General features: G+C 38.6%; 1 protein-coding gene across 7 annotated transcripts in view; it reads right to left on the bottom strand.

The window, feature by feature from the left end:
- Positions 1-23,045, bottom strand: part of ikzf1 (IKAROS family zinc finger 1 (Ikaros)) — an 83,889-nt gene extending 60,844 nt beyond the window's left edge. The window contains exons 1-5 of one of the 7 annotated variants that reach the window (XM_063043943.1): positions 22,927-22,944; positions 22,018-22,503; positions 21,279-21,313; positions 19,787-19,849; positions 6,222-6,341 (exon numbers count right to left, since the gene is read on the bottom strand). In XM_063043943.1, the coding sequence (XP_062900013.1) occupies positions 6,222-6,341; positions 19,787-19,849; positions 21,279-21,303 (208 nt within the window). In that variant the 5' untranslated portion in view covers positions 21,304-21,313; positions 22,018-22,503; positions 22,927-22,944. Of the gene's footprint in view, positions 1-6,221; positions 6,342-19,786; positions 19,850-21,278; positions 21,386-22,017 lie in introns of all 7 variants that reach the window. The other 6 variants (XM_063043948.1, XM_063043942.1, XM_063043949.1 and 3 more) reach the window with 6 other exon arrangements.
- Positions 23,046-24,502: the final 1,457 nt, after the last annotated feature.

Below are 24,502 nucleotides of genomic sequence, written 5' to 3'. Positions count from 1 at the left end.
CAAAAAAATTGAATTGATTTCTGTGATGTGGTACATAATTTGTGGGCATCAGGGAGCCAGTATTACTATGCGGGAGACTCCCGGAAGTTCCAGGAGAGGTGGGATGTCTGTAAATCCTATTCTTTTCTCATAGTCCTCCAAATTCTTCAAAGGACTAAAGCACTTTGCAGTATAATCAGATGGCAGTGTTTAAAATGATAAAGGTATGTGGTAAAATAATCATGAAGAGGCTGAAAGATAAAGGACCAATTCCACAGAATTATATCTTCTGACCTTAGGATCACATGATTTTTCAGGCATTCAGGCATTTTTAGGATGGGCACCTAAAAATATCTCTGCTAATATGGTGTGTGTGGGAGCACTCGCCTGGGATTGGGTTGTCTTTCACCATCTTTAGAATTCATTATACAAATTGTCTTCTCAGAATGAAGCAAACAATTGCCAGCAGGCTTTTCTACCATAGTAAACATCAAGACTATTCAGTCTGCCTTCCTCACATTCTCTGCATGAGGAATTACCACTTCTCAGAAAACCTGCCTGACTTCTCCTGTGACTGTCCTGAACGTAACCCCAGCTAAAATCAGTAGGCTCACCGCAAAACAGATTCAAATCTATTTTGTCACACCTGGCCTCTATGTTTGAAATCACCACAGCCCAGTGGTCACATATGAATATTCCTGGTCTATGTAGTCCTCTGCCATTATTTGAACCATTTCAACCATCACTAGCAGGGAAGACAATAGATCAGCAATGGTTAGAGTTTCTGGGAGTAATTTAGAAGATATAGAATCGGTTCATCCCAAATCTGAAGAAATATTTTAAAGGGAAGATGAGGCAACCATGGCTGAAAAGGGAAGTCAATAACAGTATAAAAGCAAAAGAGAGGTCACACAATACAGCAAAATTAATGGAAAGCTTTTAAAAACCAACAGAAGGCAACTAAAAACAGCAATGAGAGAAAAAATGAAATATGAATGCAAGCTAGACAATATAGTGCCTTGAAAAAGTATTCAGCCCCATAACTATTTTCACATTTTGCTTTCTTATTTTCTAAATCTAAAATATGTAGAAGTAGGATTTTTGAACTAATCTACAAAACATTGTGCATCATGTCAAACCAAAAGAAAAATTCTAAAACCTGCCAACAATCTACTAAAAATTAAAAACAAAATTGTGAGGCTGGAGAAGTATTCATCTCCTTTCCAATTGCTCTGCTAACATCCCATAGGTACATTAAATTACCTTACCAACTCACCCTATTTGTTGAGGTAGAAAATTGGTGGATCACATGTTTTCAGTGAATTCATAAGAATAAGTATCTTCTCTCTTTGTAAGATCCAACCATATGGTAGATTTTCAACAGACCAAACCAAAATGAAGACAAACAAGCATTTAAGACAAGTCAGGGGAATGATAATAGAGAAGCACAAATCTGGGGAAGGGTACAAGACCATCTCAAAAGCACGGAACATATCTCAGACCATAGCGCATTTGATCATGAATAAATGGAAAAAGTCTGAAACCACAGCCACATTGCCTAGGCAGGCTGCCCATCTAAACTTAGTCACTGGAGAAGAATGACACTTGTAAGAGAGCCTATGCCAACAGTCACTCTGAGTGAGCTGCAGAGGTCAGTAGCTGCAACTGGAGATGAAATCCATGACTCCATAATCTCTCAGGCTTCACACAAAAAGGGTATTTATGGAAGAGTGGCAAGGAAGAACATCTGACTGAAAAAAAACATATCCTTGCCCTTAAGAACATTGCAAGGCATCACTTAGAGGATACTGTAAAGATGTGGAAGAAGGTCGGATGAGACTAAAGTAGAATTTTCTGGCCTTAATGCTAAGCGGTAAAAGTGGTGTAAATCTAATACTGTGCACCAGCCAGGTAACACCATCCCTACTGTAAAGTATGGCATTGGTAGCATCGTGCTATGGGAATACTTTTGGGGAGCAGAGACTGGTAATTTGGTTAGGTTTGCTGGGAAGATGAATGCTGCTAAATACAGAGAAATCATGGATTAAACCAGCTAGCCTCTGCCACAGAACTTTTAACTGGTAAGGAAGTTTGTCTTTCAACAGGACAATGACCCAAAGCACATACCCAGAGCAACCACACAGTGGCTCAAATGAAGAAAACTGATGTTCTTGAGAGGCCTAGTCGGAGTCCTGACCTTAACCCAATCACACATGTCTGGCAAAACAACAATATTGCTCGCCACCACTGCTCCCCAACTAACCTGGCAAACCTGGAGCAAGTTTGCAAATCTTGCTCTATCACATTGTGCAAACCTAATAGAGACTTATCCAAAAAGACTACTGGCTCTAATAGCTGCGGGAAGTACTGAGCAAAGGGGAATGAATACTTGTGAACTGCTGACATTTCAGGTTTTGAATTTTTAGTTTTTCATGCTTTACAAATTGCCCTGTTTTTTGGGCGTTACTTTGAAGAAAAGATGCACGTGATTCACAAATAAAATTTCTCAGTTGAATTGATCAAAGTCCCTGGTTATAATAGTCATTTATGTGAACAAAGTGCTGGGGGCTGAAAACTTTTACAAGGCACTGTAAAAGAATTTTGTCAGATATATAAAGTCGAAAAGACAGGTGACAGTGGATATTGAACCACTGGAAAATGACACTGGAGAGGCAGCAATGGTGGGGGGGGGGGAGAAATGGTGGACAAACTAAGTAAATATTTTTTATCAATTTTCACTGTGGAAGACGCCAGCAGTATGCAAGGAATTCTAAAATAGTCAGGGGGCAGTAGTGAATTAAGTCGCTATTTCTCAGAAAGTGCTTGGAAGCTGAAAGGTCTGAAGGTGGATAAGTCAACTGGACTGGATAGATTACACCACAGGGTTCTGAAAGTGACAGCTGAAGAGATTGTGGAGGCATTAGTAATGATCTTTCAAAAATTATTAGACGCTGAAACAGTTCTAGATGACTGGAAATTTAAGAAGAGAGGGAGGCAAAATCAGGAAATTATACACCTGACTTCAGTGGTTGGAAATATGTTTGAGTCCATTATTGAGGATGAGGTTTTGGGTGCTTGGAGGCACATGATAAAATATGCAGAAGTCTGCATGTTTTCATTAAGGGGAAATATTGCCTGACAAATTTGTTGAAATTCTTTGAAGAAATAACAAGCAGGACAGACAACGGAGAGTCAGATGATGTTTTTACTCCGACTTGCAGGAGTTCTTTGGCAAAGTGCCATACATTAAGCTGCTAAACAAAATTAGAGCCCATGGTATTACAGGAAGGATACTAACATTGTCAGAAGATTGTTGACTGGCAAAAAGCAAAGAGTGGGATCAAAGGGGGCCTTTTCGGGTTGACTGCTGGTAATTATTGGTGTTCCTCAGGGGTTGGTGTTGGATTCGCTACTTTTCACATTGTGTTTAATGAATTGAATGACAGAATTGATAGCTTTGTGGCCAAGTCTGCAGACTATACAAAGATGGGTTGAGGGGCAGTTAGTACTGAGGAAGCAAGGAGTTTGCAGTAGGACACAGACAGATTAGGTGAATGGATGAAGAAATGGCAGATGGAATTCAGTGCACAGATGTACAGAATATAGTCTTGCACTTTGGTAGAAAGAATAAAGGCATTGACTATTTTCTAAATGGAGGGAGAATTGAGAAATTAGAGGAACAAAGGGTTTTGGGAGACCTAGTGCAGGATTCCCCGAAGGCTAACTTGCATGTTGACTCAGTAGTAAGGAAGGCAATGTAGTCCTAGCGTTCATTTTGAGAGGAATGGAATATAACAGCACGGGTGTAATGTTGAAGCTTTTCGAGGTTTTAGTCAGACTTCATTGAGAATATCATGAGAAATCTTGGGCGCCTCATCTAAGGAGAGCTATGCTGCCATTGGAGAGGGTCTAGAGGAGATTCACAAAAATGATCGCAGGAATGAAAAAAGTGTTTCTCTGGGTCTGAACTCACTGGAGTTTCGATATTGATTAGAGTGGATGGATTGGATAGGGTGGATGTGCAGAGAAAGTTTCCAGTAATTAGAGAGTCTAAGACCAGAGGGCACTGCCTCAGAAAAGAAGAATGTCCTTTTAGAACAGAGATGAGGAAGAATGTCTTTAATCAGAGGGTGGTGAATCTGGAATTCATTGCCCTGGATGGTTGTGGAACAAAATCACTGGGCACATTTAAATTTTGACCAGGTGGAAAAATGGCAGTTGGAATATAATGCAAACAAGTGTGAGGTTTTGCACTTTGGGAGGACAAACCAGGGTAGGACTTTATCAGTGAATGGTAGAGACCCGAGGAGTGCAGTAGAAGAAAGGAATCTGCGAATACAGATCTATACTTCCTTGAAGGTGGCATCACAGGTAGATAGGAGCGTAAACAGAGCTTTTGGCACATTGGCCTTCATAAATCAGAATACTGAATACAGGAGTTGTGATGTTATGTTGAAGTTGTATGAGACGTAGTTAAGGTCAAATTTGTAGTACTGTATACAGTTCTCATCACGTACCTAGAGGAAAGGTATCAATAAGATTGAAAGACTCCAGAGAAAATTTACAATGTTGTTGCCAGGACTTGAGAACCTGAGTTATAGGGAAAGGTTGAATAGGTTAGGATTTTATTCCCTGAAGTGCAGGAGAATGAGGGAAGATTTGAAAGAAGTATACAAAATTACGAGCGGTATAGATAGGGTAAAAGCAAGCAGACTTTTTTCTGCTGAAAAAAACTAGAACTAGTGGTCATAGGTTACGGGTGAAAGGGTGATGCGAGTGTAGAACAAGCTGCCAGCAGAAGTAGTGGATGCAGGGTTGACTGCAATATTTAGGAGAATTTGGATAAGTACATGGATGGGAGGAATATGGAGCACTATGCAAGAGGTGCAAATTGATGGGACCAGGCAGAATAACAGTTTGTCAAGGACTAGATGGGCCAGAAAGCCTGTTTCTATGCTACAACACTCCATGACACTGTGACTCTACAATAAAAGACCAGGGTAGAATTGTTTGGAGCCCTTCTGCACTTCCAAAAAATTACATGCTATTTTGTATGGCATATTTCATTATGCGCTTATACTCATTAAAGCTCTCTTTACTTGGTAGTTTGCTTACTGAAACCAAATTCCTTTTCCAGCTGTTAATGCTAAATACAATTTATCATGATACAAAGTACAAAGTTTACTGCCTCCAAAATGTGACTTTTTGTTAGCAGAGTACCTTGAGCTACCACTGCTATATAATACGTTGAATGATTAAACCCAATGACCTGGCCTCCATAGCCAACTGTGGAAAAGAACTCTACAGATTCACCTCCTTCTAGCTAAACCTTCTAGTTGTCGATTTTGTCGTTTAAAGTTAAATTGGATAGATATATGGCCAGGAAAGGAATAAAGGGTTATGGGCCGAGTGCAGGTCGGTGGGACTAGGTGAGAGTAAGAGTTCAGTACGGACTAGAAGGGCCAAGATGGCCTGTTTCCGTGCTGTAATTGTTATATGGTTATACTGATTAGGGATGAATTTCTAGACAACACATTTTAATAGCATCTTATCTCTGTCTTTATTAAAACAGTACATTTATGAGGAAGCCAGATAAATACATAAGAGAGAAAAGATTAAAAGTAGTTAAAGATGGTAAAGATTGGTAAAAAAATATGATGAGGAGTTCCATTAACTTTGGGAGAGGAATCAGTTTGTCTGAATGACCTGCACAGTTCCAGAGTGATGAATCTTTTTGAGAGCATGCGCCCAAATTGAAGATAATCTTTTAAAAAATTTTTCTTGTGTGCTATAGTAATTTTGAATGGAGATTATCATTGATTAATGAATTAGTAACAATAATTGCAGACCTTTTTACCGAAAAGAAGGCTGAGTCATTTGCTTATTTTCATATACTGTATTCATTATTTTACCGTTAATGAAAGTATAACAGAGACAGACTGAAATCAATGAAGTCATTTAGAAATCTTGTAAAAAGAAAATTGAAGAAACATCATTTCTAAATAGTATTGTTATTGTATCTCATACATAACATAAGAAATGTGAATAGACAGTAAAAGAAATTGCTGCCTCATTTGGTAATAAAGATAATCATTATGTATCTTTTTCCTGTGGGTGAGGTTTAAAGAATTGAGGGGCAGCACTGCTTACCGCATCATAACAAAATTTTGTGTGTGTAATTTTAGACACACGTGCCACAGGTTCACCACCCCGAGTAACTACACCAAAATTTTTACACTTACCAATGACCTTGTCACCCTGTGGGTTGCTTTTGCCCCCAGCACTGGTTGATAGATCTTCAGGGACGGGCATCTGCTCAAGTTGTTCAGCTTGGTCATTTATGGGAAGAGCTTCTTTATTCCCTAATCAAAAATGAATTGATTACATTAACTAAGCAATACAAATGTCAATCATAGAAAATAGAAATCGTAAACAAAAAAAGTTGCACTCATAGAGTATCCGTGGAAGAGAAACAGGGATAACCCTTCAGATGAGAGATCTTCATTAGAATAATGTCAAATGACTGGGAGGAAAGTTTGCTTGTGGAATAATGGCAATTGTTCTTAAATGATCTTTTTCCATCCATCATAAGAATATAATGTGAACAGAAGTATGAAAAGACAGTAGAGCTAGCAATAATGTTCTAGCATTAAATAGACAATGGCTGATTCCATGCCTCAGGCCTTACTCCCACCCACTCTCTTTTTCATTTCTCCCCATGTCCAAAACTATATTCATGTTAGTCTTAAATAAATGCCAAAAACAGAGCATTTATAACCCTCTGACAAAGAAAATTCCAAAGATTCATCATGGCAGTAAAAGAAAATTCTGCAAATCGCAGATTAAAATTACCTGTTATCCTGAGGTTCAACCTCCTAACTCTCAAAAATCTAATTGGAGAAAGCCATCTGTCCTGTCAATCCTTTCAGAAGGATTCCATGACGTTGCTTCTCAAGAGAATACAAAACAATCTTTCTCAGTTCTTCCCTATATAATAATCTTCACATCCATAAATCAATCAACTGAATCTACATGTCAGTTAATTGATTGTCCCTTTAAACCACAGAGCTACAAGGTGTGTCCTTTTCCATCAGGTAGTTGCAAGGGACAAAGTGATAAGACAACATGCTTCATGTTATCTACTATAGGAATGGTGACCCCATTTCATCTGAAAATGAGTTCAAAGTGCATGTGCTGCATGATGAATAGTGGTACTCCATGCATCCTGAGAGAAACATCTGACATACTTTGGTATAAAACAGTGCTGGCAGTTTGCTGTTGCAATTCCCCAAACTGTGCAACTCAGCAATGAAATACATATTCACAATATTATTCTCTTTTCAATCACTTGTACATTTAAAACCAGGCATTATGTTGTCCAATTTCTACACAAAATTTCAAAAATCCATGATTGGTCACATAAAAGCTCCATTCAGTAACATTCATAATTCTTAAACATCAGATTCCCTTGTACTGAAGCCAGCATATATTTTGTCGTACTGTACCTGTAAATTAAGTTGCTATGTTTCATGAAAGAACAGATCAAAATCCCTCTGTGAGCTGACATTTACTGGTATCATATTAACGATATTTCCTTAGAAATCCCAATGCATCCCATCTTTTTGATAATGCGTTATCAGGTCAGGTTGGATATGGCAGTTCAGCCTATAATGGGGTTGGTGGAATATTTCTGGAACTTACCTTGACCCCAGGTAACATACCACTCAAAGTCTAAGGTGAGGAGTTCAGTGGCAAAGTGGGAGGGGGGGAAATTGTAGATATCAATTAAGTCAGGAGCTGGTGGTGTGTGTGTGTGTGTGTGTGTGTGTGGGGGGGGGGGGGGTGCTGTTTGGAATGGAACTCAAGGTGACGAGAGGAGTGATGCCGGATTGTACACGATGCATGTAAGGAAGGAAATCGGTACAGTGCAGTAAATGAGCATGGAGGGCACTATGTGTGGCCAGGGGAGAGGTATCAGGCTGCTTCTTCATGTGGATAGTAGAGAAGGAACAGGATGTCTCAACATACTGGCAGGAGAGCACACTGGGCCAGTTCTTCATAGTGTAGGGGTTGGGAAGTATGATACACTGCATATGGATAGAGGATGGGATTATGAAATCACTCCCTGTGGGTAGTGATGAAGGTTCAGTACAGTACACTACTACAATATATGGGAGTGGGATCAATTAGATGTGTAGAGATGAGGTATTAGAGTGCTGAATGTGGAAAGAGAGGGAAATCAAGCTGCTTCTCCATGCGGCAGGGGAGTGGGATTAGTATGGCACTGTCCATGGGTGGAAAGGGAATTGGGATGGTATTGGATGTGGGTCAGGGGAGGATTGATTAAAACATTTAGTTATATAGGGGCTGGGAAACCAGATCCACATCTGGTCAGGGTGAACTGTAGATGTGAGGGAGGGTGGGTAGGTTCAGGAAGGTCCGTTCGGTGAGTAGGTAGAGGGATCCAAACATGTTGTCAACTATTTGACTTACATTATCTACAGTCCTTATAGGTCAATGCCTTGGGATTAAAAATCTGTCTTCTGACCAGAGCACTTAAACGAGCAACATCATTGCCTACATTATAGTACTGAAACTACATTAGTACCATAGGGTGATACAATAGGAATGCCCAGGCAAATTTCATGATTGACATGATTTGACTGTGAAATTGTCACAATTGTAATTTAAAGAAAAGAACAGGCCCATTTTCCGACATTTAGCCCATAGCCTTTGAAATGCTGTTTCAAGTTCTCATCCAAATACAAATACTGTAAAACTACCTGTCTCCCCCAACACCTGAAATTCTACAAAACATTTCAACCACCTTTTAGATGAAAATAGACATCTTCAAATGTGCCTAGATCTTTAATTCTTCCTTAAACCTATGCCCTGAAAATCTGAGTCTCCAATGAGTTCAGTCAGTATTCTAAGCCTGCGGATTCAAAAAGGAAGTGAAGGGAAAATATTTTTCATATCTTTAATGTTTTACAATTATTTAAAACTGCTTTGTGTATCTGAATACAAGAATTGTTAACATGACAGCATTGACGGAAAGCAAACGCCCTCAGTTGCAGGGATAACTTGGATAGATTAGTTCCTTGGAGCAAAGGGAATGAGGGGAGATCTTTAGAGGTATACAAAATTACGAGAGGTCATAGATAAAGTGAGCACATGCAGACTTTTTTCCTTCAGGTTGGGTCAGACTAGGACTAGAAGTCATGGATTTAGGTCGAAAGGTGAAATATTTAAGCAGGAAACTACTCCACTCAGGGGTGTTCTGAGTGTGGAACGAGATGCCAGCAAAAGTGGTAGATGCAGGTTTGATTGTAACATTTAAGAGAAGTTTGGATGAGAGAGGTGTTTGGAGGGCTGTGGTCTGGGTTCAGGTAGATGAGGTTGGGTAGAAAGCCGGGACGGCACGGATTAGATGGACCACAGGGCCTACTTCCATGCTGTGGGTCATCTTCCCTGTAGCTAGTCGACATGCAGACTGGAGCATCCACAAGATCAGATCTTCATATGCAGAGAGCTAAATATAGGCACATGGGGATCTTAAGGGGTGGGAAAGATGATCACTGGTAAGAAATAGATCTGAAGATGGATGTTTAGATCACAGTGTACTTCCCTCAAGATGGGGGAAGTGGGCTGACTCAGGGAGGCAAACATGCCAGAAATGCCCAGCCCAGTGTAATTAGCTAAGGGTCCTTCACTGAGCCTTGTGGCCACTCAGCATGTAAAAGGCTACCAGGATGCAAAAGACTTATTCATTTTTACCTGATATTTTCTTTTTTTCCCAATATTGGCATAACATAAATCCTTCAACCCCATGAGTCCCAAACACATTAAATATATTACGTACAAAATTATTTTCTGAACTCAGATGAATCCAAATGCTTTCAATGATTTGTGTTCTACTAGGTGTAATTACTAAAGAAAAGCAATGATTTATTTTTCTTGTCTCACAAACTTTAAGAATTAATTTAAATTACAGCCTTTTCTTGAGGAAAATGTCCTGGCCATCAAAGTGTTTGAAATCATTAACAGGTTATTTACTTGACAGAATGCAAAGGTTTTATACAACCATTCAAATCAGACCTAGAATTATTCTATTATTTAAATCATACTTGGATTTTAATTATGGTGCAAAATGAAAGTAATTTTAACAGAGGGTACAAAGTGTAAAAGGGTAAGAAATCCCTTTAGAGTTAATGAGTCAAAGTGTCCTACAGCATGGAAACTGATCCTTCAGGCCACTGAGTCTTGGCTTTTTATTATAAAGTTAGAATCCATGAAGGTAAGTACACGGAAAGCGGATGGTATTGTCGGTATTGACCTGCCCCATCACAACCTCCGCACTTCTAATCTCCCCTTATTCCAGAGGCTACAGTAACCTGCACATTTAACTGAGCGTGAGGTTTAACTCTTGCAACTGTTCCATGAAATAGAACTTGCCGAGAGCAGCAAGCTGATCCCAGGTGGTGGTACCTGAGACCCCCACTCTTACTACATTGATAGCTCATGTGTCAAACGTCCTTTCAGTTGTTGTTGCTTGTCTCTGTTAATCAGGATATACAAAACAGTGGGGATAGATTAAACTAATTTTAAAAATTATAATTTTATTGAAGGTAGCAATAATAATAAATATATATTAAAACACATTTGACTTAATGAACTAAAACATTAATATTAATTAAAATAAAGGAAGAAATAAGTCACTTACCTTTCCAGGTTGGTAACCCCTCTTAAAAGAGTAGGGTCATGTCAGGTTGCCAACCACCATGATGGTCAGGAGCCAGATAAAAATTGTCCTCAGCTTAATGTGACTTAACTCCACTCCTGGCCTCAGAGAGGGAGGTCAGATGGATAAGCTTACGATCTCATTTTTGGCATGTTCCATTCGTCCGCATTGCAGTGGGCAGACGAGGAAGACAAGGACACACTGACCAATGGTGGATGGTAAAATCTGGCCCATGAAGTTATTTGCGGCAGCTGATTATAAAAAAGTCAAAACCATTCTGCATGAAGCAGATTTGAACTTATAGCATGAATATAAATTCTTGACTTCCAAAAGCATCCCATATGCCTTCTCTTCCACTTTACTTAAAATTAATGTTAAATACAGTCTGTGACCATTTTATTAGGTACCTCATGCAACTTCTCATAAGAGGAAACATCCTCTCCAGATCAAAACAACTCAGGACCCACCAGAATTGTAGATGTTTCAGGGAGAAAGTTAAGTGGGAGATATAAGAGTCCAGACCAAATATGTTCACAGTTAAAGAATAAGGGAAACTCAGAAATTAAGATCTCAGTGGATGTTACAGAATGTACAGTATAAGGTAAATAAAATAGAGGTTATCACAACACTGACAGATTGACACTACAGAATAACTAGAGGGCAGAGGGATCAAACAGAAGAAGCGTCTGGAATACAAAGACAGCACAACAAGTCATAAGCAGGTAAGTTCCAAAAAAATGCCAAGGAAAAGAGTAAAATAAAGATTAGGTCTTTTTAGAGACCAAAGCAGTGTGTGTGGGAGGAGGAAGATAATAAATGCTTCTAATTGAAAACATTGCCCCTGGCTTTAAGGTTAGTAGGGATGAGAAGGGCATTGAAGTTAATAGAGGAGTATAAATAATAGAAATGACAATTATAAACACATATAAAGGTCCTGATGAAGGGTTTCATCCCAAAACATCAACTGTTTATTCCTCTCCTTAGATGCCACCTGACCAATTTAGTGTCTGTTGAATGATAACCACAGAGGATATTTTAAGGGGTTCTGGAGCTTAGAAATGTTGATAAATTTCCAGCCCAATATAAAATATGTATCAGGTTCTAAAATAAGTTCACAGTAGGAGTAACACATGCCCTTGTGATCATTCTCCAACTCTTGCTGACTACAGCCATGGTGCAGAGGAAATGAAGACTGCTAATGTGGAATCACTGTTTGAAAGGGTAAAAAGGGATAGACTAAGTAACTGCAGTTACTTAGTCTGATGGCAGTGGTGGGAAAATTATTAAAAACAAAAACTGGGAGATAGGCAGCCACAGGTTGATCAAGTACAACCAGCATGTCTTCATTAAGAGAAAGTCATATGTTACCAATGTGGTTGAATGTTTGAGGTGGTAACAAGGAGCACTGATAACTACATGATGGAAAGAAGTGCTCCATTGGTTGAAATGATATCCGGAATGAAAATGTTCATGCATTGAGCAGAATAGATTGAGATTAACCTTATTAACCTGCAGTTCCAGTTCCAGGACCAGTGTTAATTGGGCATAGTCATGTTCTCATCCTGTATTAATCTCTTATTTCAATTAAAACTGTGTACCCATCTTGGACAGTGCTACTGTACATCCAAGCTGTTTGACATTACTCATCTCAAATCTGTCTACAAACTTGGGCTTGCTTGTTTATATATCTCTGTACTTCAGCATTATGGACTTAAAATTTCCTAACTTTGTTATTGTTGCTCCAGCCAAACATGTGTCTAAAGATCTCAATATATTGATCTCATCGAAATTTATATATAACTAAAAAATGGATATATTTCAGATGAAGTTCCACCTTTTTAACTACTTCAAAGAAATCACGAATAATTAGTGGCCACTTTATTGGGTACACAAACACAGCTGCTCGCAAATGCAAGTATCTAATCAGACAATCATGTGGCAGCAACTCAATGTATAAGCATGCAGACATAGTCAAGAGGTTCAGTTGTTGTTCTGGCCAAACATCAGAATGGGGAAGAAATGTGATCGAAGTGACTTTGACTGTGGAAAGATTATTGGTGTCAGATGGGGTAACTTGAGTATCTCCTAGGATTTTCACGCAAAACAATCTCTAGAGTTTACAGACAATGGAGCACGAAACAAATAAAACAACCAGTGGTGGCAGTTCTGTGGACAAACACAACTTGTTATAGAGTCATAGAGTCACAGTAACAAGCCATTCAGTCCATCTAGTCTGTGCTGAACTATTTAATCAGCTTACTCCCATCGACCTATATCCATACGCTCCATACCCCCAATCCATGTATCTATCCACATTTCTCTTAAACCTTAAACTTTGAAACCAAGCACACATGCACCACTTGTGATGGCAGCTCGAATCACACTCTCACAACCCCCTAAGTGAAAAAGTTTCCCCTCATGTTCCCCTCTCCTTAAACTTTTCAGCTTTCACGCTTAATCCATGATATCTAGTTGTAGTCCCACCCAACCTCAGTGGAAAAAGCCTGCCTGCATTTACCCTATCTATATCCCTCATAATTTTGTATATCTCCTTCAAATCTCCCCTCAACTTTCTTCATTCCAAGGAATAAAGTCCTAACCTATTCAATCTTTCCTTATGACTCAGTTTCTCCAGAGCTGGTAATGTCCTTACAAATTTTCTCTGTACTCTTATATACATCTTTCCTATAGGTAGGTGACCAAAACTGCACACAATACTCCAAATTATGCATCATCAACATTTAATACAACTTCACATAACTTTCCCATCTCCTATATTCAATACTTTGATTTATAAAGGTCAATGCGCCAAAAGCTTTCTTTCCAACCCTATCTCTATCTGCGATTCCACTTTCAATAAATTATGGACCTGGATTCCCAGATCACGATGTTCTACAGCACTCCTCAGTGCTCCCCCATTCACTGTGTAAGACCTACCCTGGTTGGTCCTCCCAAAGTGCAACACCTCACACTTGTCCGCATTAACTTCCATCTGACATATTTCAGCCCATTTTTCCAGCTGGTCCAGAACCTACTGCAAGCTCTGATAGCTTTCCTCATTGTCCACAACACCCCCAATTTTGGTGTCATCTTCAAATTTGCTTATCCAGTTAACAGATCATTGACATACACGGTAAATGACAACCGATCCCTGCGGCACTCCACTCGCCACAGGCCTCCAGTCAGAGAGGCAACCATCTATAACGACGCTCTGGTTTCTCCCATAAGGCCAATGTCTAATCCAATTTACTACTTCATTTTGAACACTGAGTGAATGAACATTCTTGACCATCTTCCCTTAAGGAACCTTGTCAAATACCTTTCAAAAGGGCGTGTAGACAACATCCACTCTCTTGTCTCCATTAATATTCCTGGTGACTTCCTTGAAACACTCTAAAAATTGGTTAGACAAGACCTACCAGGCACAAAGCCATGTTGACTATCCCTAATCAGTCCACATCTATCTAAATACTCATATATCTGGTCCCTTGGAATGCCTTCCAATAACTTTTCCATTGCTGAAATCACGCTTAATAGCCTATGATTTCCTGGCTTATTTTTAGAGCTTTTCTTAAACAGCGGAACAACATTAGCTATCCTCCAATCCTCTGGTACCTCACCTGTCGCGAACGATGATCTAGTTATCTTTGCTAGGTCCCTGACATTTTCTGCACTTGTCTCCCACAGGGTCCAAGGGAACAGCTTGTCAGGCCCTGGGGATTTATCAACCATAACTTGCTTCAAGAGAGCAAACCCGCTGTAATCTGTATAGGGTCTATGAAGTCGTTGCAGCTTTGCCTCACTTCTATAAATCTGTCACCTGAGTAAATACAGATGCAAAAAATTAACTTAAAATCTCCCCCACCTCTTTTGGCTCCATGCACAGATTACCATTCCGGTCTTCCAGGGGACCAGTTTTGTCCCTTGCAATCCTTTTGCTCTGAATATATCTGTAGAATCCTTTAGGATCCTTCTTCACCTTGTCTGCTAGGGCAATCTCATGCGTTCTTTTAGCCCTCTTGATATCTTTCTTTAGTGTCCCTTGCATTTCTTAACCTGCATAAGCACCTCATTTGTTCTTACCTGCCTATACCTGTTAGGCACCTCCTTTCATCTTTCTTAACTAGGGCCTCAATATCTCTTGAAAACCAAGGTTCCTGAAACCAGTTATCTTTATCTTTTATTTTGACAAGGACATACAAGCTTTGTCTCTCAAAATTTCACTTTTGTAGGCCTTCCACTTACCAAGTGCATTGAAGTACACCATTGCCAGAAAGCAGCCTGTCCCAATCCACACTTGCCAGATCACTTCTGTTACCATCAAAATTGAGCTTTCTCTAATCTAGAATCTCAACCCACAGACCAGACATGTCTTTTTCCATATTTACTTTGAAACTAATGGCACTATGATCACTGTGTAAAGCATTCCTCTACACAAACTTCTGTCACCTGCACTGTCTCATTCCCTAACAGCAGATCCAGTATCATATACCCTCTCATTGGGACATCTACATACTGACTACGGAAACTTTCCCGAACACATTTGACGAACTGTATCCCATCTACTCCTTTTATAGTATGGGAGACCTAGTCAACACATGGAAAGTTAAAATCACCTTCTATAGCAAAAGCCTGCAACCCCTCCACAAGTCTTCTAAATCCTGCGGATTGTTGGATGGTCATATTAATGGCCATATTAATGTGGTCATTCCTCATTTCCACCCATAACACCTCACTAAATGAGTTCTCCAGTTTGTCCTGATTGAGCACTGCTGTGACATTTTCCCCGACTAGTAATGCCAGTCCTCCTCCTTTAATTCCTCCCACTCTGTCGTGTCTAAAACAATGGAACTCTGGTATATTCAGCTGCCAGTCCTGCTCCCCCTGCAACCAAGTCTCACTAATAGCTACAATATCATAATTCAATGTGTTGATCCATGCCCTGAGGTCATCTTGCTAATGAGAGAGGTCAGAGGAGAATGGCCATACTGGGTCAAGCTGACAGGAAGGTGACAGTAACTCGAATAACCACGCATTACAGCCATGACATGCAGAACAGCATCTCTGAACACATAACATGCCGAACGTTGAAGTTGTTGGGCTACAACAGCAGAAGACCAGAAACATGCACTCACTGTTCCTTCATTAGGTACAGGAGATTCCTAGTTAAGTAGTCACTGAGGGTATATAATATGTACATTATTTCACACTACATCACAGGAAAACACACTGGAAAGAGAAAAGTAATTGAATATCTTGACAAAAATCCCAAATTTTGATGCTTGTTCCATATATTATACTTTTCTTGAAACTTGTGAAAAAATAGCCTTTAGAGAAACATCAAATTGGCTGCTGTTGTATCCAGAGTGATATTAGTGACAAATTATGCTTGGTTGTATTGGTTGCATTTATAACTTTTTTCAACAATATATCTGAAATTTGATTTATTCATGAAATATAGACATTGCTTAAGAAGAGAGACAGCTGTGTGCTGCCTCCTTAATTACCTATGAGAAACTAGTGATGCTTTGAATTCATAAATCCTGCAGTCTTTGTAGTGAAGGTACACCATGGTGTAAGAAGGTAAACAGCCCCATGATTATGACCCAAGTCAATGAAGAATAGAAGAATATTATAAATACAGAATAGCACATTACTTTGAAGTGGAGTTGTGGTTGTGTGTGTGTTGCTTTATTCTCAATGGCCGAGGTTACATGCTTCAAAGGCTTTGTCAAGGATGCTTTGGCAGATGCCTAAATTGGACCTTATAGAGAGGGCACAATCCATTATTGTCTGCTGGTGCTGAAATGAGTGAATGGCTAACACGGATGTTAGGCTATTTTTAAATATGCTGTTTTACTGCACTGAGTGTTGATGGAACAACATTCAAGCAGACTTGTCAAGAATATTCCACTATACAATATTATAGATAGTGAAAGGCTTTGGAAAACCTGAAGTTGCAACACTTACTGCAGAGTATACACCTTGCTTAGTCACAGTGTTCAATTAGCTGATGCAATTAATTACTTGCTTAATAGTGATTCCCAATTTGCTAATACAGGCAATTTGCCAATGGTAATATTATTGAATTATAGATATACTGTTAGAAGATGGGATTAAGTTCAGTGAATCTAATAGTGCCACTCTATGCCATAAGTTTTGCACTTTTTAACTTATTTCTATGTTTGTAATCACCTTGAAAATCTGTATTGGAAGACACTCTAACTTTCCTTACAACGGTGTTTCAGTAAGACAGCAGCACCTTCAAGGCAATGCAGCTAAAATAAATGATTCAGTGTGCGTGTTTCAGATTTTGCTGTGAAAATACTGATGAGTTGATCAGCACTCATTCTTATTTACATGCAATTCAGTCAGCAAGTTTTGTCTAGTATAGATGCCTAGTTAGTACATTTACTTTAGCTGCACTGCATTAGAAATGTTGCTCGTCTTACCTAAAACTCGTTACATGGAAAAATAGAATGCCCTTTGAAGCAGATTTTCAGACTGACTGCAATCATTGCATTAATAAAAAAAAAGATAAAGAATAAGACTATTTGATTAATTGAGCATGTCTGAGCCAAATAAGAATCATCTCATCTTCTAGCACTAGGTCCAAAGTTTGAAGATGGTATCATTGGCAAAAGCAATTGCAGACATTTTATTTCATTGATAACTGAAGAAGTAGCGACCTGCAATCTAATTCCAAATGTGTTAAGCTGCATTAAGTTCTCATACTAAGTTTAGCACCAAATTGTGGCTTGTTCATTTCTGTAAGGGTACTCTTTTAAGGGTGTTATGTTCTAATTGTGTCTCAGGAATTAAAATGTAACCGTTACAAATATGAACTCAATTTTGTTCAGCTTCCAAGTTTGGTTTTGTTTAATTAAGATAGTGCTCTTGCTTTTCTTTCCTCCTCCTTCTCAATTTATTCTTTCTTTTCTTTATTTTACTTCCTGTACTAATTTGACACTGAATTTATTATTCTAATTAACACTTCCTAGTTCAGAACCTGCCTTTGCTTATTTTCCATCAGTTTGGTTGGTTATAGGTGGTACACGTCTTTTACAAAATGCAAAATTCAAAGAAAACCATCTTCTACAGATGAATACAAACCTAACAAAATACCATGATATTTATTTGGCGCTCAAGATGAAACCTAGACCAGTATCTTTTCTGGTAGCTGTTTGAACTGCTGCTTATTGCATTGAACTGCTGCTGCTAAGTTAACTAATTTCATGTCACATGCCGGTGATAATAAAGCTGATTCTGATTCTGACTATTGTGTTGCAGCACAAAACATTATATAAAAATAACTATTAACAAATAAGTTGTCTTTGCACATCCTGAGGTCTTGAAAAATACTATTTAAGTGAAATCCTTTCTTTTCTTTACTGCAATTTTTTAGGCCACTAGAGAATAAAGGAGTTCGAGGTAGAAAGCAAGAAAGTATTTACACTGAAAAAATATATGCTAACTATTTTTGAAAGATACTCAAGTTATTAGTGTTTTCTATATACAAAGTCAACGGCCCAAATTTAATAGATTGGTTTAAAACTGGAATACTGCAGGTCCTAGAAGTCAGACATAAAACAGAAAATCCTGATATACTCAACAGGTCAAGTGGTGATGCTTCTCCACAAGTGCTGCCTTCCTTCCTATCTTTCCTGTTATATTTAATATTTTGGTGAAAATGTTCTGTTTGTTAAAATATTTGACTGTAAATGCAAAGTTTGTCATTTGATTTTTATTTTGCCATTCCTTGCTGACTTTGACATCAGGATGTAAACAAATCAGAAAAGCATCACAGTTCACTCCAATGAAAAGATTGTAACATTGGAAGCATATTTAAGAATTCATCGGCAAGCTAAAGTGCTTTGAGCAAATACAAGTCCTGGAAAAGACCTTAACCAGGGAACGAGTGGCTGTTTCAAAGGACTTGGAGAGAAAGCTGACCAGTTGATATTAAGAATGGGACAAGGAGATAAGCAGCTGTTGGGAGGAACCTGGACTTGGGGGAATAACTGCCACACGTGAAATAAATCCAGAATTACAATTAGAATTAATACGCACATTATATATTTCTATCAAGTAACACGGTTTTTCTCCAAAGATAACCAAGTAACTCTTAAAAAACTAGGTATTTTGCAATTTTATTTAATTTCTAACAGTTTATCTTCACACAACAAATTAAATATTAACAGCTCAGGAAATAGAGAGTAGAGAACTGTGCTGGAGAAACACTGTCTTATCATTGTGAATATGAGAATTTGGTACTCAAAAACTCAGTGGCTAACGTGGAACAATATTGAAGATAGTGTGGTGTGCTTGTGGGGGTGGATGTGTGACGCTAATCATTGTATTTAATGTTTTATATGTGTACCACATGTGTGGGAAAATTATGCCAAGGGTGCAGAGAAACAAGTCTTAATCTGAAGGAATTAAACAGGTAATATTTCAAAATAAATGACTGAATAAAATTTATTAATTCAATATATTTAAAGTCAAGGAAGAAAATATGTTTTAAACAACATAATAATCAAATGAAATATTAAAATTAAAGGAAATTCAAACTCTAAGCATAAAAATTGTTCAAAATGTGTTTTTGTATTATAAAGAAATAAACACTAAATCTTGATTACAATATTAAAATAACATGTTCATACAAAGTAGAAATTTTGTTTTCTTTCACATTGTGCAATCGATCCTATGAGTTGTTCCTCAATCCATTGTGAATACTTCTCCATTACTGATACAAATCTTTTTGTTAACAGTTGACCTTATTCATGGAAAAATATTGTTAATAGGGATTTGCTCATGTTTTGCAAGCCAACCATCAGCCTAAAAAAGTGTTATCTAAAACACTGCCTGCGGGTGTGTACTCTCCGCCCTTTCTGCAGCAGTTCATGAGAGTTCAACTGTCATATGTGCAATAATGCAAAACTTGAGAAATTAACTTCATATAATATCACACAAAATATTAAAAATGAAAAAAATTCAGGAGCAAATATGTCTTAATCAATGAAATAAACTCTTTGAGTTTGGAGCAAATACGTAAGTGCCATTTACCTGTCTCACCAGACAGTTGGGAAACGTCCTGTGCCTCTTCAGTTTCCATATTTTGCTGGCACTCTGTTGTGAGGAAAGGAATGATGTGGCGTGTTACTAGATAGATGATAATGAAACTTTTTACTATTCAAACTCGCTAAGTAATATGGAAAAAATATGCCCTTCTTTCTACAGTTCCAAATACTCTTAAAAAAAAACCCTGCACATTACTTTCTGACAAGGAGATCCTGATCTTTCACAGATTACAAAGATTTATAGAAATTTCATTACAGGCAGAGGTTGACAAAATTTGTTATTTATTGTTAATTTCCCACTCCATAATAACCCAAAAATGCAAACTGACTGCAACAAAATTAAGCAGAAAATTAAATGGCCCTAGGTCATTGTATGTGAAGAGAAGCACAGAATTCATTCTCTGGTTGATCTATAGTTATGTTCTCTCTAATTTACTGAGCATGCATCGATGAACCTTGAGTCAGCTTTGTGACACTTATACAATCAGCAATCAAAAATGAAGCAATTTACAGAAGAATGTCTCATTTACCCAAGCAGGACTGCATATTTGAGCAGCACCAGCTATGCCTTGATTAATAATGAATACACCTCATACAGCAGCAGATGGGCGGAAAAGCAGCTTTAGACGCTGTCCTTTCTTCGGGAAGTCTCAGTGACCAATTTTGTTAGTTTGCTCCTACACAGGGAGAAGTGAATCTCCCTAAAATAGCGAAACAAGCCTAGGAGAGAAAGGGGACCCATGCCTTCCTGTTTTACTGACAGATGGCTCCACAGATTTGGAACAAATGGTGGGAAGCTGTAACCCTTCTGCAATAGCACTTTATGTTCTAAACACTGGTTCGAAGCAACTGCAAGCACCAGAGAATAGGTGCTTGAGGTTCAGTCGGGTAGAAATAATTTACAGATTTTTGTAGGTTTGCAATTTCTCTTGATTGATATCCAGACATGTTAGTTGGAAATGTGGTCAGCCTTCATACTCAGCAATTACAAAACTAAACCTTGCAAAACCAGTATTGCAATATATTATCAAGATTATCAAATAACAATTTTAAAGCCATCATCTACAAACTTGTCAGACATGACCAAATTCTAAAATGTCCAATGTTCATTTTAGTGTCCTCCACCCCGCCCATACAAATAAAGATTTATGCAAATATCTGAATACTAATTTGGCATATAGCAAGCATTCAAAATAAACGAGTTCCTCCTACTACACATCCCAACTCTAATTATGAATTGACAACTTTACAGAATAATATTAATTTTCAAATTCTAGGTGGAAATGAATCTAGGTGAGCATCCTTCTTGCACACAGAAACGTTTGCCCAAATTATCTGAAAATCTGGATAAATTACAGGTGGCCGCAAATAGCTATAAGTCGGAATTTATTGAAATTAACGATCGATTAAAGTTCTCTATACCGCATCTGAAAAACAGAAGTTGTTTTAAACAACTTCCTCAAGATAGTTCAACTAACCTTCCTCATTCTCTAGACCGTGCATGTTAGCGATTCTAATGGGGGGAAAAAGTCTTCAATTAATCTCCAGAATTACGTTTATTCGAAACTTTCAGTAGTGTAATATCCTGGGAAGAGAGAAGTGCACCACTGTAGTTTACAAATTCCTCAAGCAGCGCTGGAAAATGAAGTGGCCTGTGTGTCAGCTCTTGAACAGAATTAATAAACGACAACGTCGCATAATCGTTTCTCACTGCAAAATTACTTCAATAGATTACCGAGACATATAGTTTCATATTCAAATTCCGACAATACGCTATAATGGAAACTATTCTTTCGAAACAGTTTTTAATATTGGCTGTAACGTGCTCAGGGATTCTGCAACGCTACAAAGTTATATGAATAACACCCCACCAAAAAAAAACTTCTAGATACATAGACAAACAAATAAATAGGTAGGTAGATAAATAGATAGATAGACAGATTGATAGGCCGTTAAAGATCCATATTCAAATTTTTGATGATGAGCTCCCGAAATCGTTTCGGCCATATACTACTCGAGACAACAATGACAGAAAGGCATTGCAACCAAGCTAACAGGTGTCTCCAACAAACTATGACAAAATAATATTAGACTTTCCGCATTTTTTTGGCAAATGGCAATCCCAGAACATTGTAGTCTCGTGTATGTATGTGCCATTTTTATGCCGTGTGAAGTTTCGGGTAAAGTTAGGCGAGTTGTACGGCTGTTCTTTCCTACCTGGATCCCTGGTCGCTGGCGGCAGACACAGCCCGGCAGTTCCTGCTCCATGTGCAGGCTGCACTTGGAGTCCCCGCAGCTGTACATCGCTCCCCGCTCGACTTCCTCCTTCCAATGCGCCGGCCACGCGCACACACCCTCGTGCTGGGATTGGTGGAAGAGCCCAGGGCTCGCTGGCGGCAGATGCCCTTTTTGTCAAGTGCCGGGAGAAGGCATCAGGCGCTCCTCCTTACATCGCGGTATGTGTATACAGACAGCTTCGGAGCAGCAGCGGTGTCAGCACGGCGGGTTTGTTACATGTTGTAAGGGGCAATGGGGAAGTGTGGACCACACACGCCCGGTTGTTATTCCAAGAATGAGGAACACCGAAGAAGTCGAAGATTGAACTGTCAGCCATGTCACCTTATGGTTGTGCATTCAGCTTCGAATTACTTCAGACATCTTCACCTTTTTTCAAAGTGACCACTTTTTCTCCACTCTCGTGAACTAAAACATAAAGCACACAAGATCAATTTTAGTAGCGACGAATTTTACGGCAAATTCCCTTCTTGGCTTTACCTCTTCGCAAATGGAAGAACAGTGCCGATGCAGGGTGCCCAGCCAAAACTTCCACCATCCCTTTGCATCCACATATGCTGTTTGATCTGCTAAGTTCCTCTAGCAGTTACTTTTTAAAAAAAAGTTTGTTTTCTTATAAAATCAGCGATCCTTCATATTTCACTGTATTGAATTACACTGTCAGGATTTTTAAACGTCAGGATTTGATTCATTTTAACAGATGATACTGCGATTAATATTCACTGTCCTGGGCCAGGAGTTTTAATTTTTTTGTCAAGCTCAGTTTTCTAAACACAGCAACTAATAATTCTAAAGATCAAAATGTTGTTTTTGATAATTTAAATGTCCAACCAATATTTTTTGTTTAGCTTTTTGTTGTAAACGGGAACCAATCTTCAGTTTTAATGTCAATTGCAAGCAGTATTCAGTTTGAAGTTAGACAGCTCTGTAAACAGACACACTGTCTGTAGAACACAGGATACTAGCTCGTATCACCTGGGCTTACTGCTGAAGAGATTCAGTGTAAGACAATGGGTTGCTTATTTTGGTTTGCTTCAAAACAGACAACACTAGCTAAGTTGTTTAATTCATAGATGTTTGCAGACCAGATGGATATTATTATTTAGCATTTCAAATAGCTGATCTGTTAATAGTTGGAAGGTACGTGTACTCAGGAGTCAGCTTCATGGCATTAATAGTGAGCACCTGGGATTTCTGCCTTCAGAAGCTTTTAAACAGTTTTTGTTAAAAAGTATCTGGAAAAATATCACATGTGAAATCACTCAGTAGCAAAAAATAGTATAAATGCAGACGACAGTTCAGACTTATTAGGAATGGCCATGAAGAAGCATGATAGAAACATGGGATGAACTGGAATCCATTCCTCTGTCTTCGATTCCTGTGACAGATGACTGGTTTATCTGTGGTTCATGGCTATGTCTTTTTAGCTTATAGGAAATGTATCTGTGTTTTGGAAATACTTTGTGTTCTAGAAATGGTTTATAACTTGCAAGTATTTTAGAAGATGGAAATCTTCTGTGAGTTTTAAATATTTTAACAATGTTTTAAACATGAATCACAGAAAATAAGTGAACTGTGTTTAAACTACTTTGATGGCTGAAAGCACCTCTTTCTGGGCAGGAAGAGGGGATATGCCTCTCAAATAGTGGGTGTTGGCAGCTAAACTCACCATGGTGGATTAGCAGGGAAGTGAACTAGTCTTTGAAAGCTTGGTAGTTACAGTATAACCTTCCTTTAGTGGAGGTGCCCCATGGCTATTTATATCGGACAGGGCTTGAGTTTAGAACTTTGTGATCAACAAACCCAATACCATCACAATATTTTGAAGATGAGTATGGTGCTCTGCACCGTGATAAGCAAATAATGAGACCTGCTTCGCCCTACAGAAGTAGATGACTACTTATTGTTGTTGTCATTAGTATTTACCCAGTGATGGTCAATATTGCAGCTCAGTTTACTGACTGATGGTATTCTTTCTAGTGAAAAAGGAGTATCCTTTACAATTGATTCCAAAGGCTTTGTCAGTTGATACCAAAATGCCTGATCCTGATGCTCTTTTATAAATTTCCCTTCCTGGCCTAGTTGTTGATCCTAAAGAGAAGCAGAATCCAGTATGCTTGGAGTTGGGTTGGCTTCAGGAGTTTTGATCTAACCTTTTGGGTCTCCACTTTTATCCTGAACTGTGAACATGTCTAAACTCTCAGCTCACCCCCTAATTCCCTTCCCCCAACAACCTTCATGGTCTTCGCCATTTGCTTGCATTTCCTTCTACAGAGGTAAGGCCTAGCACCATACTCCAGTTTGCTTTTCCGTCCAACCCTTTGATGTTTCTCAGCCGTTTCCAGCTATTCATTACTTGGTGCAGATGTAGCATTTTATATGGTAACATTATCAGATCAGACCTTTC

This window comes from Mobula hypostoma, chromosome 3, assembly GCF_963921235.1.
Source record: "Mobula hypostoma chromosome 3, sMobHyp1.1, whole genome shotgun sequence".
Classification (NCBI taxonomy): Eukaryota; Metazoa; Chordata; class Chondrichthyes; order Myliobatiformes; family Myliobatidae; genus Mobula; species Mobula hypostoma.
The sequence above is the reverse complement of the archived record's forward strand: the minus strand, read 5'-3'. Positions and strand labels throughout refer to the sequence as shown.